This window comes from Gorilla gorilla, chromosome 1 (assembly GCF_029281585.2).
Source record: "Gorilla gorilla gorilla isolate KB3781 chromosome 1, NHGRI_mGorGor1-v2.1_pri, whole genome shotgun sequence".
NCBI lineage: Eukaryota > Metazoa > Chordata > Mammalia > Primates > Hominidae > Gorilla > Gorilla gorilla.
Window position 1 is genome coordinate 40,759,354 of NC_073224.2, and position 14,378 is coordinate 40,773,731.

General features: G+C 58.0%; 2 protein-coding genes across 10 annotated transcripts in view; one reads left to right on the forward strand and one right to left on the reverse strand.

Annotated features, from left to right (window-relative positions):
* Positions 1–4,083: 4,083 nt before the first annotated feature.
* Positions 4,084–8,254, reverse strand: JMJD4 (jumonji domain containing 4). Of its 3 annotated transcripts, none has more exons than XM_063708597.1 (6): positions 7,855–8,254; positions 7,494–7,659; positions 6,757–6,882; positions 6,264–6,531; positions 5,779–5,877; positions 4,084–5,527 (listed from the first exon to the last, which is right to left on the reverse strand). In XM_063708597.1, exons 1-6 carry the CDS (start codon positions 8,252–8,254, stop codon positions 5,243–5,245), a joined length of 1,344 nt encoding a protein of 447 aa, XP_063564667.1. In that variant the 3' UTR covers positions 4,084–5,242. The 3 variants fall into 3 exon arrangements, with proteins under 3 accessions (XP_063564667.1, XP_018886957.1, XP_055227472.1); XM_019031412.4 differs by having other exon boundaries at positions 5,731–5,877; XM_055371497.2 differs by having other exon boundaries at positions 5,731–5,877; positions 6,154–6,531.
* SNAP47 (synaptosome associated protein 47) overlaps positions 8,253–14,378 on the forward strand; it is a 48,150-nt gene continuing 42,024 nt past the window's right edge. For 2 of the 7 annotated variants that reach the window (XM_019031378.4, XM_004028509.5), the window contains exon 1: positions 8,253–8,342. In XM_019031378.4, the coding sequence (XP_018886923.4) occupies positions 8,253–8,342 (90 nt within the window). Of the gene's footprint in view, positions 8,343–8,556; positions 8,574–9,143; positions 9,337–9,610; positions 9,633–12,040; positions 12,134–14,378 lie in introns of those variants that run through there. The other 5 variants (XM_019031394.4, XM_055371476.2, XM_019031385.4 and 2 more) reach the window with 5 other exon arrangements.

Here is a 14,378-nt window from a genome sequence, read left to right on the forward strand (position 1 = left end):
AATTCTTGAGCTTGCAGGATGGCACATAAGAAAATAAACAACTTGCTGAAACCCTGAAACTCCCCCAGCTTGTGATATCAAGAAAAAAAATTGAGGGAGAAAAAAACAGGGAGACACTGTCCCTACAAAAAGTAAAAATAAGTCTAGCGTGGTCGGGCATGCTGTGGTCCCAGCTATTAGGGAGGCTGAGGTGGGTGGGTCGCTTGAGCCCAGGAGTTCCAGGCCACTGTGCCCCAGCCTGGGCAACATGGAGGGAGGCTGTCTCTTAAAAAAGAAAAAACTGCCTGAAACCAATTGGAACCAATATGGCCAGCCGGAATTTCCACAGAATGAGCTTGTTGACTTCATGGCCTGAATTTCGATGCATGTTTCATACTAACTCGCCCTCAGTTTGCACATGGGACCCATGAGGTGACGTGAAGAGATAACTCCACATACCTGGGAACTTCTCAGACCTCCTCGTTTTCTTTTTCTTTCGAGACAGACTCACTCTGTTGCCCAGGCTGGAGTGCAGTGGCACAGTCTTGGCTCACTGCAACCTCCGCCTCCCAGGTTCAAGCGAATCTCCTGCCTCAGCCTCCCAAGTAGCTGGGATTACAGGCCTGCGCTACCACGCCCGGCTAACTTTTCTATTTTTAGTAGAGACGGGGGTTTCATCGTGTTGGTTAGGCTGATCTCGAACTCCTGACCTCAGGTGATCCACCCACCTCGGCCTCCCAAAGTGCTGGGATTATAGGCCTGAGCCACCGCGCCCGGCCATTCAGTGTATTTTCGAATGTCCCTTTTGATTTCTTCTTCGACCTTTTCATAAGTTTGAAGTGCATTGATTGATTCCACATATTTAAGTTGCCTGGAGTTCCTTCTGAACAGACAGCAGCCTGCCGGGCTGGGAGAACGAGGACCTGGGGTTGTGCAGTCTGTGGCACACAGAGTCCCTGCTGGAGCCACAGGCGGTGAGTCAACTGGCACCTCCGGGCTAGGAGGTTTTCCCAGGCTCGCCTCATTGCTCCTGCACCTGCAGGGTTCGCTGGACCCTGGGCGTCCCGCTGCCCGGAACACAAGGGTAGGGAAGGGTTGTTACTGGGTTTCTTGGCTGGGGCTGCAGGGCCGGTACTTGCCACCAGGGGGCGGCGGGCCCCGCTGTGCTCAGAAGGGACCTGAAGCCAGGGAAGCCCCAGGGTCGTCCTGGGCTCCGCCGCCCGCCCTGCCTGCCCCTCCCATCCCGTCCTCTCCCCGCCTCCCTCCCATCCCCGCCCCACCTGGCTCTCCCGCCCCGGTCCCGCCTCCTTCCTCCCGCCCCTGCCCTCTCGATCTAGCCTCCCGCCCCCTCCCCGTCTGTCCCTCCCGGCCCCGCCCCGCCCCGCCCCCCGCCCCAACCTAGTGCCCGACAGGAAACCTCCCACCTGGCACTGCCCCCAACCAAAGTCATGAGGGCAAGGCTCCGGTTCCTGCCCTCACAGGGTCCCAGAAGCAAGGGCAGTGAGGACCTGGCCCACGTCCCTGGCACGGGTTGTCTGATTCTCCTTCGCTGTGGCGGGAAGATGGCCGGATTTGAAGGTAATACCCAAGACCCCGATTCCCGACAGGAGAGGCGAGGGGAACGGTCTCGGGAGCAGGCAGGCTCTGCCGCGAAGCCGAAGGCCTCCGATGGGAGCAGGCACGCATCTCTGAGTGGGGCCGCGGGGGTGGACACTCTGGTGCCTTCATGCAGGGGAGGGGGCGGCAGGCTGCAGAGGAAGGCCAGGATCCACGAGCCGCGGCTCTCTAGGCGGGGCGAGGGGTCCAGGCGGGGTCTGATTAGGGCGTGGGGCCCCAGGTGGGGTCTATTTGGGGTGTGCGTCTGCAGGATTCTGCCCGTGGATTTTCCTCTAGCTTCAGGACAGGGTCTGGCTCTCCCAGACGAACAGGGTAGGAGCCCAGCTCCAGCTGTTTTCCTGTAGGTCAGAGCCTGCAGTGGGAGGGTAACTGGGGCCTGTGGAAGGGGACTTCTGGGGTCAGACCCCAGGCAGGAGTGAGAGGCCCAGGTTCCTGGAGTTCCTGCCTCCAGGGCTGCTGACTTTGGGGGTACAGACCACAGGACACTGGACATCTTGTTCCCTACCCTTGGCTTCTAGGCCAGTGGAACGAGTCACTGACTTGGAAACCAGGCCCTGTCTTCTTTCTGCCTGGGGACCCAAGGTGCAGCTGGTAGTTGCAGTTCTGTGGGACGCTGGCACAATTACCTGCCAAAACCACCCACAGTGGTGGATGGGGGACAGGGCTGAGGCTGACACTCTGGAGCATGGATGAACAAAGGGAAGGATGTGGCCTTGGATGTGGCTCTCAGGGATGCCCCAGACCTGGGATGTGGGCTTCAGGGTAGCTGGCCAAGGAGCTGCCCCTTCCGCTGGGTCAGCAGGCGGAAGGGCACAAGCATGAGGATGGTCTTGGTCCCTGGGGGAGGCACCTTCTCTGGAGGCCACAGCCCCCAGGATGCAGGAAGCCTGGCTTTGCCACAGCCAGCCAACAACTTGACCTGGGGCTCCTGTCTCCACCTCCATGGATTCCAGCCAATCACAATTGCAAGCCCAGGGCAGGGCAGGCACGTGCTGGAGGAGCCCTTAGGCCCCATCATGCTCCCTCGCTCTGTGTCCTCCCAGGCTAGAGTCTGTGCAGACAGCAGGGCCTGACTTTTCCAGCCTTCCTATGGGGGCCCACAGGCCCCACTACCCAAGGAATCTGGGCCACTGCACGCCCTCACCCAGGCATGGTGGGGTGCACAGCCATTGTCCCCACACTTGCAAGTATATCCATCTTTGTGCAGCTCCCACATAGCCTTAGGTCTTGAGCATCTGCATTGTTTCTCTGACCCCTTTCCTCAGGAACACTAGTTAGCTGCAGCCTGCCTGTCCTTTCTCACACTTGATAGGGATGACACGCAAAGGGCAGGGGCTAACCACCGCACATCTGCAGCTCCTCACCTCGTACCCCAGGAGGTTGGTTCCCAGGGCGACGTGGCCTGTCAGGCCTCTTGCAGAGGTGCGATTCCCTTTGCGAAGGCCCTCACATGTGCTGACACCATGCCTCCCCAACCCCGGACAGGATCCCAGGGAGGCATACTTGGGAAAGGGGCATCCTGCCTGACACTTCAAACTGCTGTCTAACCACACTCTGCACAGCGGCTGCCCCACAACCCACCTGGCCCTGGTGTCAGCATTTTTTTTTTTTTGCCAATCTGGAGTGAGGTATGCAAAAGGAGTCATGGTCGTTGACTATGGAGTCATCGATGCCGGATGCAGTTCAGCTGTTGCCCTGTGGAGGGCTCTATCTCCCCCCACAGAGCTTCTGGCATTTGCTGTTTACGCTGCATCTGTAACAGCCCCAGCCTGAGATTCTCAATGCCTGCTTTAACCAAGAAAAAGTGACTGAGGCTAGCAGGGCTCTCGGGAGTGTCTGTGCACTGCCTCCTGACTGCGGAAGCATGAGGGTCTTCACATACAGTTCAGGAGCGCAGGACCAAGCAGCCTGGACGGTAATGGGCTGCGACCTGTGCTACCTTGTGCTGCCAGTTCGCACTGGGCCCTGGCTGCCCTGGGGTCCACAGTGCTGCCCTCATCATGACAGAAGCTGAAGGACAGCTGGTGCCCACCACCTGGTGGTGCCCCTCCCCTGCAGGTGCTGGACCTGCTGCTCAAAGGGGAGCCCCAGCTCCAGCAGAGGCACCTCAGCTGCCTGCTGGCAGTGTCCGAGGCACATACCCCTACCCTTGGCCTCAGCCTGTGCCTGTGTGGCAGGGTGCCAAGAGGCCCAAGCTCAGAGGTTACCGGAGGGGCTAAATGGGTGAGCCACGCCCACACTCAGCCTGGGCCTGATCCTGGCAAGGCTGCAGCCGTGCATGTTTGCTACCTCCCCCTCCTCCCCCACAAAGCACCTTTGCTGCCCGTGGTTTGGGCAGCGCCAGCTCCATCTGTAGGAGGCCGGATGTCTCAGGGCATTCCCGTGCAGACCAGGGGTCCCCGGGAGCTAGCAGGGGGGCCCAGCATACAGGTCCCTGGAAAGCTGTTGGCTGGAGCGCATTCATTCGACAGACACATATGAAGCACCTACTGTGTAAAGCTGCCTTTGCAAGCACTTCACATGATTCACTGAACAGAGCAGACAGAAACCCCTGCCCTTCTTGGGGGCTTCCATCCTAGACAAGTGCCAGCGGCCCCAGTTGATGCCACGGGTAGGCAACGTGCATAGCCATGGCACGTGCCGTCCCTGTGGATTCGGATGCCTCCTCCCCTGCTGGGGTGAGGCAGCCAACCAGGGGCCAACTGAAAAAGTGCTGGACTCTTGGTCAAGGACAGGGCTGGGAGAGTGCCAGTCTCCACAAACTGTGGATCCACTAGAGGGTTCAGGCCTGGGGCATCCTCTGCAAGAGGATCCCACGAGAGTCCATTCCCCACCACAGGCCTCCGCTGCTCACTGCTGTGCCTTGATTGGCCTGGACAAGCCCACCCACACCTCCATCATGCCCAGTGTGAAGAGGCGCTGGGGACCCACCACTCCTGAGAACAGCATCCTTGGGAAGACCCGGCTGCAAGTGCACAGCAGGCACAGTCCCTCAGGCCCAGGTGAGGATTCAGCAGCAGATGGGATTCCACCCCATCTGTGGCCTCTCCAGCTGTCCACAGGCCCTGCAAAGGCAGGGAGGTGGCAAAGGCCAGCCCAACCCAGTCCTCCACTCTGGGTACCCAGAGGAAGGCGCAGGCCACTGGTCCCGCAGCCCATCACCTGGAGGTGATGGAGGCCAACCCCAGCCCTGCCTGGAGGCCCTGGTGAGCTTGCCCAGCACTGCTCCAACCCCTCCCTGAACCCACAGGGCAGAGCCAGGGGTGGCCCAATGGCCTGAGACGAGGGGACAGGGCTGGCCTATTAAGAGGAGCCTCCAGAGAAGGCACACCAGACACAGACTCCTGTCAGCTCAGGCGTCCTGGCCTAAGGAGACAGGGCCCCCAAAAGAGCCAGGTCCTGGCGCCATCTCCGAGCTCCCAGCAGGCCTGCTGCAGGTCAGAAGGGCCACATCCCATCTTGGGTCCCTGACCTCATTGGGCCTCACCTGAAAACAGGCACCCAGGCAGTGGCCATGAACAGCCAGGCCAGGAGCCTCGACAGGGGTGGGCCCCAGGTCACAGGGAGGGCGGTCTTTATTTCTGGAAGGGCCCTGGAGCAGGAGGCTGCCTCTCATCCACCCGTCCTTCTATCCTCATGACAGGTGCTATGGGGCCGCAGCAGCATCAACAGCCTCTCTCAGCTGCTGCAGCAGCTCTTTGGGCCGTGGTGAGAACGCGCTGGTGTCCACTCTCTGGAAGTCAGGGTGCGCAACCAAGGAGGCCAGCACCTCTGTGATGCGCCCAACATCAAAGGCTGCCTGTTCGAAACCCAACCCAGCACCGTCCTCAGCGGCTGCCTCCCTCAGGACCAGGAGCCTCTTCTCAGCGATGACCTTGAGGAAGTGGTAAAACTCTTCAAAATTGATGCCCGAGCAGGACCTCATGATGACCTGGGCAGAGGGAAGAGGCCAGTGAGCTAACACCATGGACACAGTCCAAGCTGCAAAGGACCCGACATGCGCCCAGTCCCCAAGGACGAAGAAGGGACCATAAGACAGAGGCACTGAGAAGCTGCGCGGTGACCAAGGGAGTCTGAGCCATGCAGCCTAAAAGCCTCCCCCAGGAGGGTAGCCTCCATGCGTAGCCACCCCACCTGGCAGTGGTGGTGCCAGTCGGGCATGGAGTCCCTCCACTCGCTGACCTCCTCCTGCACGGCGCATAGCTCCTGCTGCAAGAAGCGCCACATGTTGGCCAGGTTGAAGCCATTGACCCAGTTGTGGTTGATGGAGATGGTGTCATCCTGGAAGGGGCACAGTGCAGGCAGGCCTGAGCCCATGGCAGGTGCCCCCTGACCAGCCCACATCTCCTGCGCCAGGAACCCACTGTGGGGTCCAGCCCTCTGCAGCCAAGAGGGCCCTCCTGTCTCCCAGCAGGGCTTGCTCAGCAGGGAAGTGGGTGGCGGGCTCGGACCACCTCAGGCCACAGTGAACCCAGAGCAAGTAGACCCAGGGACCAGCAGTGGGTGAAACAGAGGCTAGGCCTCAGCGACACCACCTTGTGAAGGGGTCAGCCTCACCCATGAGCCACCCCATTCCAGCCCCGCTCTGGCTGGGAGAGCGGGGAGGTGGTGCTGCCGTCTTCCTGCAGGAAGGCCCCTGATAGGGGGCAGGAGAAGCAGCACATTACCAGGTTGTGCACCTGGTGGTGCCAGCCACTGGGCACAAACACCATCTCGCCCGCTTCCTGCGTGATCTCCAAGGGTGGGCCAGCAAGCTGGCTCCGCGGGTGCAGGTGTGTGTCGCAGAGTGCTGGGGAGGTCACGTCGTAGGGCAGGTTGCCGTGGCGGTCCCGCAGGGCCTCTTCCTGCCCTGGGGGGAAGAGGAGCCACTTCTTCCTCCCACAGACATTGACAGACCAGCTGAAGGAGCGGAAGATGTCAGCATGGAACGGGGACCTGCAGCAGCAAGAGCGCCTGGTTCATGCCTGTAGGGGCTGGTATGGGCTTTGCTTGGCACCCCAGAGGCCTGGTCTAACTGAAGGAGGGGTGGCCCCTTGGTCTCAAGGGATGGCACCCACTGTGAGGCCTGTGCCAAGCAGCCCCCCTCCTGCCACCCTGAGCCTCCCAGTCCGCTCTGCCACCAGGCCCCTTCGGGTTCCACTCCCACATCCATGGCCTCACCAGCTGCCCGCAGGCCCCGCGTAGACAAAGCGGTAGTCATCCACATCCAGTGCATCCCAGAACTCATTCAGCCAGTCGGATGAGAAGTACACAGGCAGGGTGAAAACGTCCTCCACCGGGAAGTCCCTGTGAGGAGGGCGCAAGGGCACCACTGACAGTACGTGAGGCAAGAGGAGACTAGGGCAGCACGAGTGGGGCAACTGAGACCTATCGGCTCCAGTGGAGCTTCCAGATGGCTGCAGCCCCCAAAGAGCCCCAGATCCTCCTCTGAGCCAGACGCTGCTGGCGGGGGAGGGGGCGGGGCAGTCTGACTACAATGGTTCTGCTTATGAGAAAGTACTGATCATGCCTATAATCCCAGTGCTTTGAGATGTTGAGGTGGATGCATCACCTGAGCTCAGGAGTTCAAGACCAGCCTGGGCAACATGGTGAAACCTAGTCTCTTTAAAAAAAAAAAAAAAAAAAAAAAGCCGGGAGTGGAGATGCATTCCTGTAATCCCAGCTACTAGGGAGGCTGAGGAGATCTATCTCAAAAAAAAAAAGAAAAAGAAAAAACCATATTGACCTCCCAAAGAACAACACTTGCAGCCATGCGGAAGACAATCCAAAGTGCCTCACGGGGAAAAATAGCTCCGTTGTGCACCCAGGGGCCACCTTCATCAGAAAGGCCTCTGGGTTCACGCAGCGCTAGGGAAGGCAGGGAAGGCAGCGCCTCGGTGCGTCCCAAGCCCCATTACCTGCACAGGTGCCAGTCTTTGAGGTAGAGACAGCCCCTGGGAGAGGAGTAGCCCGCCTGGATGTACTCTTTCCAGTAGGTGATGTAGTCTCTGAGAGTCATGTGCTCTTTGGGGTTCGAGTTGTATTCCTGGACCCCACAGTTTGCAACTGGTACAACCACGTCTCCTGAAATGAAAGGCACGGTCCATGCCATCTCCCTGTGCCCCGTCCTCACTCCAAACCGTCTGCAGAGGAACTCTCCAGGGGCCACGCGCCTGGCCTCCCTCACCCTCCCTGGTGCCCCTCTCTAGGCGGGGGCCTCCCGGGCCTGGGTCCCGCCGGCCTTTCCTCCCCGCCCGGGGTCTGCGGCCGCCGCCCCACCGTAGGTCCGTAGCAGGTGGTCGAAGTCGGGCCTCCCTGCGGGCGTCACCCAGCGCCGCCGGCTGCCCCAGCCCTGCGTGAAGGCGCTGGAGAACACGCAGGGCAGGTTGGGCAGCAAGAAGCCCCGCACAAAGTCGGCGTAGGAGAAGGCGCCCGGCTCCGATACGAAGGCTACCCGGCCCGGAGCCTGGCCGACGCCGGGGACATCGCCCCCCAGGCCTCGGAAGTGGCGGTCGGCGAGGGCGCGCGTCTCGCGGTCCATCCAGCTCAGCACGGGTCGAAGGACCCTCCTCCTCACTTCCGCCGGAGCGGAAACGGTGAGGACCAACCTCGGAACCAGAAGACGCAGGGCGCCGCGTTTCTGCCCCACCAGCGCCTGGGGCTCCGGCCCTGCACGCATGCGCGCGGCTCGCCGCGGTCTTTACTGCGCAGGCGCTGAGCGGCCGAGGCGCCGCGGTCGGCTCTGGGGTGCGTCTGGCGTCCCTCAGGTGAGCGACGGTGTTGGTCTGTTGGGCGCCCGGCCCAAGCCAAGCCGTAGCGTCCGCCCTCGGCTCAGTCCGCGCGCTGTGGCTGACACAGCCCGAGCCCTCCTTCCCGCATCCCCGGGGGGTGGGGGGTATGCGGGCTGCGCTGGGAGAGGGGCGGGGACAGAGGCGGTTCTGGGGGCGGGAGTGCGGCGGTGCGGGGGCGCCCAGGGATGATGGGACCCGGAGAGAACGGTGGGACCCAGAGGGAGAGCTGGGGGGGCCCTGGGATGGTGGGATCTAGCGGAGATGGTAGGGTCCTGGAGGGGACGGTGGGGACCTGAAGAGGACGGTGGCACTTGGAGGGGATGGAGACAGTGGGGATCTGGAGGGGACGGTGGGACCTGGAGGGGATGGGGACAGTGGGGAGCTGGAGGGGACGGTGGGATCTGGAGGGGATGGGTACAGTGGGGACCTGGAGAGGACGGTGGGGACCTGGAGAGGACGGTGGCACTTGGAGGAGATGGGGACATTGAGGACCTGGAGGGGACAGTGGGGATTTGGAGGGGACGGTAGCACTTGGAAGGGATGGGGACGGTGGGGACCTGGAGGGATCAGTGGCACCTGGAGGGGACAGTGGGATCTAGAGAGGATGATGGGGACCTGGAGGAAAATGGTGGGAGGGCTGGAGGGGGCAGGGTAACCTAGATGGGAGAATGGGGCCCACAGGGGACCTGGAGGGCATGGCAAGGGGCTCCAGGGGATGACGGGTGTCTGGAGAAGATGGTGGGGAATGAGGGAGGGTGTGAAATGAAGGTGTGGTGGGAGTGTGGGTAGGGATTTGGGGCTGTGTACACATGAGCAGGGCTGAAGTGGGAGGACATCGGAGTAGTGACATGAGGAGTGTTTTGCCAAACTTGCAACTGGAGTTACCCCAAAAGTGGCGGCAAGGGAGTTCCCCACACTATCCTCAGGTGGGACCAGTTGGGATACCAAAGAAAGAAGTGCTCAATGCATGGTGAGCCCAGAGCAGTTTTTTTTTTTTTTTTTTTTTTGAGACAGTATGCAGTGGCACCATCACAGCTTACTGCAGCTTCCACCTCCTGGGCTTGATTAATTCTTTAATTCTCCTGCTTCAGCCTCCCAAGTAGCTGGGACTACAGGCACGAGCCACTATGCCCAGCTTAGTTTTGTTTTTTTGTTTTTGTTTGTTTGTTTTGTAGAGACAGGGTCTCTGTGTTGCCCAAGCCGGTGTCGAACGTTTGGGCTCAAGCAATCCTCCTGCCTTGGCCTCCCTAAGTGCTGGGATTACAGGTGTGAGCCACTGCGCCAGGCCCTGCCTAGAGCTTTTGTTAGGGGAACTTTCATATAGAGTGGGCTGTGGTAGTCCTCGAGACGGGCAGTAAGGGAAAAGGGACGTCCTCCCTAGGTATGTCTCTTGGAAGGGGTGTGGGTTATGGAGTTTATAGGAAGGTTTCAGGAATTTGGCTCAGGGCCAAGGTCATTTTCTTTGTAGTAAACCTAGATACTTTCTTCCATGCCTGGAAATGTTAAAGGCCCTGGATTGGGTTGAAGCCTGGTGGGGAAAACCTGTGGTTGGGGCACAGAGGGGTCAGGGTACTCTGTGATTTTCGGCCAGGACACGAAAGTGGGGCCATGGGGGACCCTATGTGATGTATGTCTTGGTGTGCTGGAGAAATTAGTTCAAAGCTACCCACATGGATGCAGAAGGAAAGATAGCAGATTTATTGCCCCCGAAGCCTGGCAGGCTGTGTGCACATAGGCGCTCTGCGAGAGAGTGCAGAGTCTGGGCAGCATTTCCCAGGTGTCTTGACAGGGAGGTGGAAGGAGGAACAGTTAGAACCGCTCATCTCTCCCAGAGAAATGAGAGGCAGCTTGTGCTGGTTTGCACACAGTGAGAGGCCTTTGAGTTAGGTTTGGAGGTCTGATGACATTCTAGGGGCCATCAGACTATGACTGTGTCTTGTAAAATCTGGACACTGGGCTATCTCATTCCAGACCAAACAGAGGCATCCTAAGCGGGAGAGGGGCACCTGCCTTCCCTTTATGAAGCAATGGAAATTTTGTTTTATTTACTCTTATAAGCGGGGATATGGGAGGTTCTAGGAGTGCTGGGGCTCTGAGCCTTGCTGGAAGACTCTTTCCAAGGGATGTGAGGTTTACCCAGGAGAACAGGGAGGAGCAGAAGAGGGAGGACCAAGGTCTGAGGAGTTGGAGGGAGGACTAGGAGGAAAGTAAGTTTTGGGAGTCTGAGTCCAGGTAATGGTGGGATATCGGGGCAGGGACAGGAGGCGGAAAGTTGTTTTGGGGATTGTGTGATTCAATGCGTGCTATGGTCCCTTCCTAGTCAGCCCCATTGTGGCTTGTGTGATCATGGTATGCAATTGTTTATTGGGGTTTTTTTTTACACTAGAGAATCAGAATGTCTGGAGAAGTTACAGTTGCAGAGAAGGAATCACCTCCAGTTCCGTCCAGAGATGACTGGGGTTTTTTTGCTTTGGTTTTTTTTGTTTTTTTGTTTTTTGTTTTTTGTTGTTGTTGTTGTTTTGAGACTGCGTCTTATTCTGTCACCCAGGCTGGAGTGCAATGGCACGATCTTGGCTCACTGCAACCTCTGCCTCCCAGGTTCAAGTGATTCTCCTGCCTCAGCCTCCTGAGTAGCAAAGATTACAGGCGCGCACCACCACGCCCAGCTAATTTTTATATTTTTAGTAGAGACGGGGTTTCACCATGTTGGTCAGGCTGGTCTCGAACTCCTGACCTTGTGATCTGCCTGACTCGGCCTCCCAAAGTGCTGGGATTACAGACGTGAGCCACCACACGCCCAGCCAAGATGACCGTTTTTTATTCCTGGTGTAGAGCCGGCTTTTCTACGTTCCTTCACACATTCATTCATTCATTCATTCATTCTCTCTCTCCACTCTTCTCTTCCCCCAGTCCTTGCCTATATGTTCACGCACATGTATGCACACACACTCACACATACACAGAGTCTCTTTCTCCATCGTGTATAATATACATATGTAAACTTTTGCTGCTTTTAGCCTTTTGTTTTTTACTTAACAATATGCTGTAACATCTTGCCACATATTGACCTCAATATTGACAATTAATTGACCTTAATTGATCTTGCCACATGTTGTTCCTTAATTGCTAGTAGTCATTTGATTTTGGTTGTGGTGCATGCAGATCATGGGAGGCCAATGGGGAAGATGTGGGGAGCAGAGTGTTTATAATTGTCTCAAGATCTTGGAATATGGTTCCGAGTTTGCCTCATGGGGAAACTGAAATTCAGGTGGGCATTGCCTGGAAGGAGTTCCTGCAGCTCCGTGGTTGAGCCTGTTTCCTAAGAAAGGAGCATTTGGGCTAGCAGGTCCACAGCTCCCTGAGATCACTGAGCCCCTAGGACTTGGTGGGAGATGGAGCTCTCGTTCTTGAGATGGAACTCTGTGGTTTAGTTTCCTGGTCCGCAGGGTGCCCCCTCGGGTCAGTGTCACCGCTGTATACACAGGAGGCCTGGAATGTTATCAGCTCTCATGGGACTGGAACATAGGCTTGTGTCATCCAGAGCCCGCTAGATCAGCCCTGGCATCGCTTGGGAATGGCAAGAAATCCACATTCTTGGGCCCCACACAGTACTCCATTGGGATGGTTTTTTGTTTTTGTTTTAAAACGGGGTCTTCCTCTGTCACTCAGGCTGGAATGCAATAGCGCTATCTTGGCTCACTGCAACCTCTGCCTTCTGGGCTGAAGTGATCCTCCCACCTCAGCCTCCCAGAGTGCTGAGATTACAGGTATGAGCCACTGTGCCTGGCCAGGACGGGTTTTAAGTCAGCACTTTGGAGAAAATGCAGTACGCTTTGTGCCGAATATGTGCTCCTCTGTCACTGTGTTGCATGCAAACAGCCCCAGTGAGCGTGTCTGCACTTTGTGGCTAGAGTTGGGAACCTCTGAGGGAGTGGAAAGAGGGTCTGAGGAGCAGGGGAGGGGAGCCTGGAAAGATTGGCCGCACCCTACCGCACCTGTGGGCACACACAGCCACCACTGTTCTCACTTAGCTTCTTGGTTGCGAGGTAGTGGAAGGTGTGCAAGATGTTTGTTCTGTGACTGCGGAAATTAACTAAAAATAAGTTGTTTACTGGGTACTGAGCCTCACTCAGGGGACCCTTGAGTGATGGAAATGCTGAAAGAGACCCATTGTACAGATCGCCCTGCGTGCTGAGCCATCCCTGTGCTGCAGACTTCCTCCCCAAGAGCGTCACTTGTGTGGGTTGGCTGCAGACACCCTTGGGCCCCTGGCCATGATCTCCCTTGAGGATTCAGCTGTGTGTTCTCAGGGTCAGCGTGGGTCCCCAGGCCCACACCTGCACTGGAGGAGGCAGGTTGCAGATTGCAACAGGCAGGGACACCGTGAGGGCTCCAGGACCTGGACTGATTGCAGAACTATGTGGTACAGGAGGGCATAGGCACAGCTCTGTTTCCATGTGGTGTGGTTGTGGTCAACTCAGCACAAATTCATTGGGTGCCCATGGTGTGTAGCGGGCCTTGCGGCCCTCCCATGATAGTGCCTTCTCTAGTGCGACAGTCATGAAAGCACCAACTCTCTGGAGTTTTGCTTGGGCCATGGTTGGTGACAGTGCCTTAGGAAGGTGAGGAAGCCCTCCGAACAGAGACCTGAGGAGTGGAGCCACCAATGAGACTCCCTGGCGTGGAAAGGCTGCTGGGAGCAGAGGGCAGGGGAAGGCCAGGGCAGGGAGGCCGCGGGTCCTGCAGAGTCCATGAGGCTGCGATAAGGAACTTGGATCTCATTCCAAGTACACAGGGAAGGGCTTTGGGCAGAGAAGTGACATATTCTAATTCTGTTCAATGACTATCTCATTGACTGCTGGAGGGGGAATGGGTGATGGGGACAGGATGAGGTCAGGAGGTTGCCTGAGATGTTGTCCAGGTGTGGAGGGAGGGAGGACTGCCTTGGATGGTGGAACTGTGGAAAGTAACTAAAAGTAGATTGTTTCCTGGGGATTGAGTCTCATTCAGGGGGCACACGTATAATGGAAAGACTGAGAGAGACCCATTGTACAGATTGCAGTGTGTGATGAGTGAGTCCCTGTGACTACAACACCTTCCCCCAAGTGTGTTGCTTGTGCTGGTTTGCCCATACAATGCCTGTGCCAGGTCAGTGGTGTGGTCTTGGGGTGGAGGGCGGGGACACAGCTGCCAGGACATGCTCATGGCATGTTTCTTAAGGGGCAGGAAGAGAGGAATCAGAAGTCCTGGGCCCGTGGTGACTTTACTGAGAGAGGAACTGACTCTGGTGCTGCTACACTGGGGTGTCCATTAGGGGTGGGAGGAGGTGCCCAGCAGGTGATAGGGGAGGAGCTGAAGGAGGGGCTGTGAAGTTGGGGTGCCCGTTCGGGGTGGGGGCAGATGCCCAGCGGGTGACAGGAGGGGCTGTGAAATTGGGGTGCCTGTTAGAGTCAGGGACAGATGCCCAGCGGGTGATAGGGGAGGGCCTGTGAAGTTGGGTTGCCCATTAGGGATGGGGGCAGATGCCCAGCAGGTGATAGGGGAGGAGCTGATGGAAGGAATGTGAAGTTCAGGTGCCTGTTAGGGGTGGGGGCAGATCAGCGAGTGATCAAATGTCCAAGTTTGAAGCGTGAGGGAGTCTGGCTGGAGTGGGTGTTTGGGAGGCAGCGGCTTGGGGGTGATGTTGAGTTTCTGGCCTGTGTTGTCTCACCTGGAAAAAGAGGGTGCAAGGAGGAGAGGTTGTGCCCTGTGCAGTCAGGTGCATGAGGAGGCTATGGCCAAGGAGAGTGGGCGCAGGCACTCATGGAAGTGGAGCTGGAGACCTGGAGAGGGTAGTGGCCAGGGAGCCAGGGTGCAGTGACTCTCAGCAAGGCCCCTCGGCTCATGGGCCAGGTCCAGCTACCACATTTTTGTAAGTGAGGTCCTGTGGGGCGCACACCCCATGTTGATGTCTTGTGTGTGGCCACTTTCATTCCACCCCAGCAGAGCTGTGTAGTTGTGACGGAGACCGTG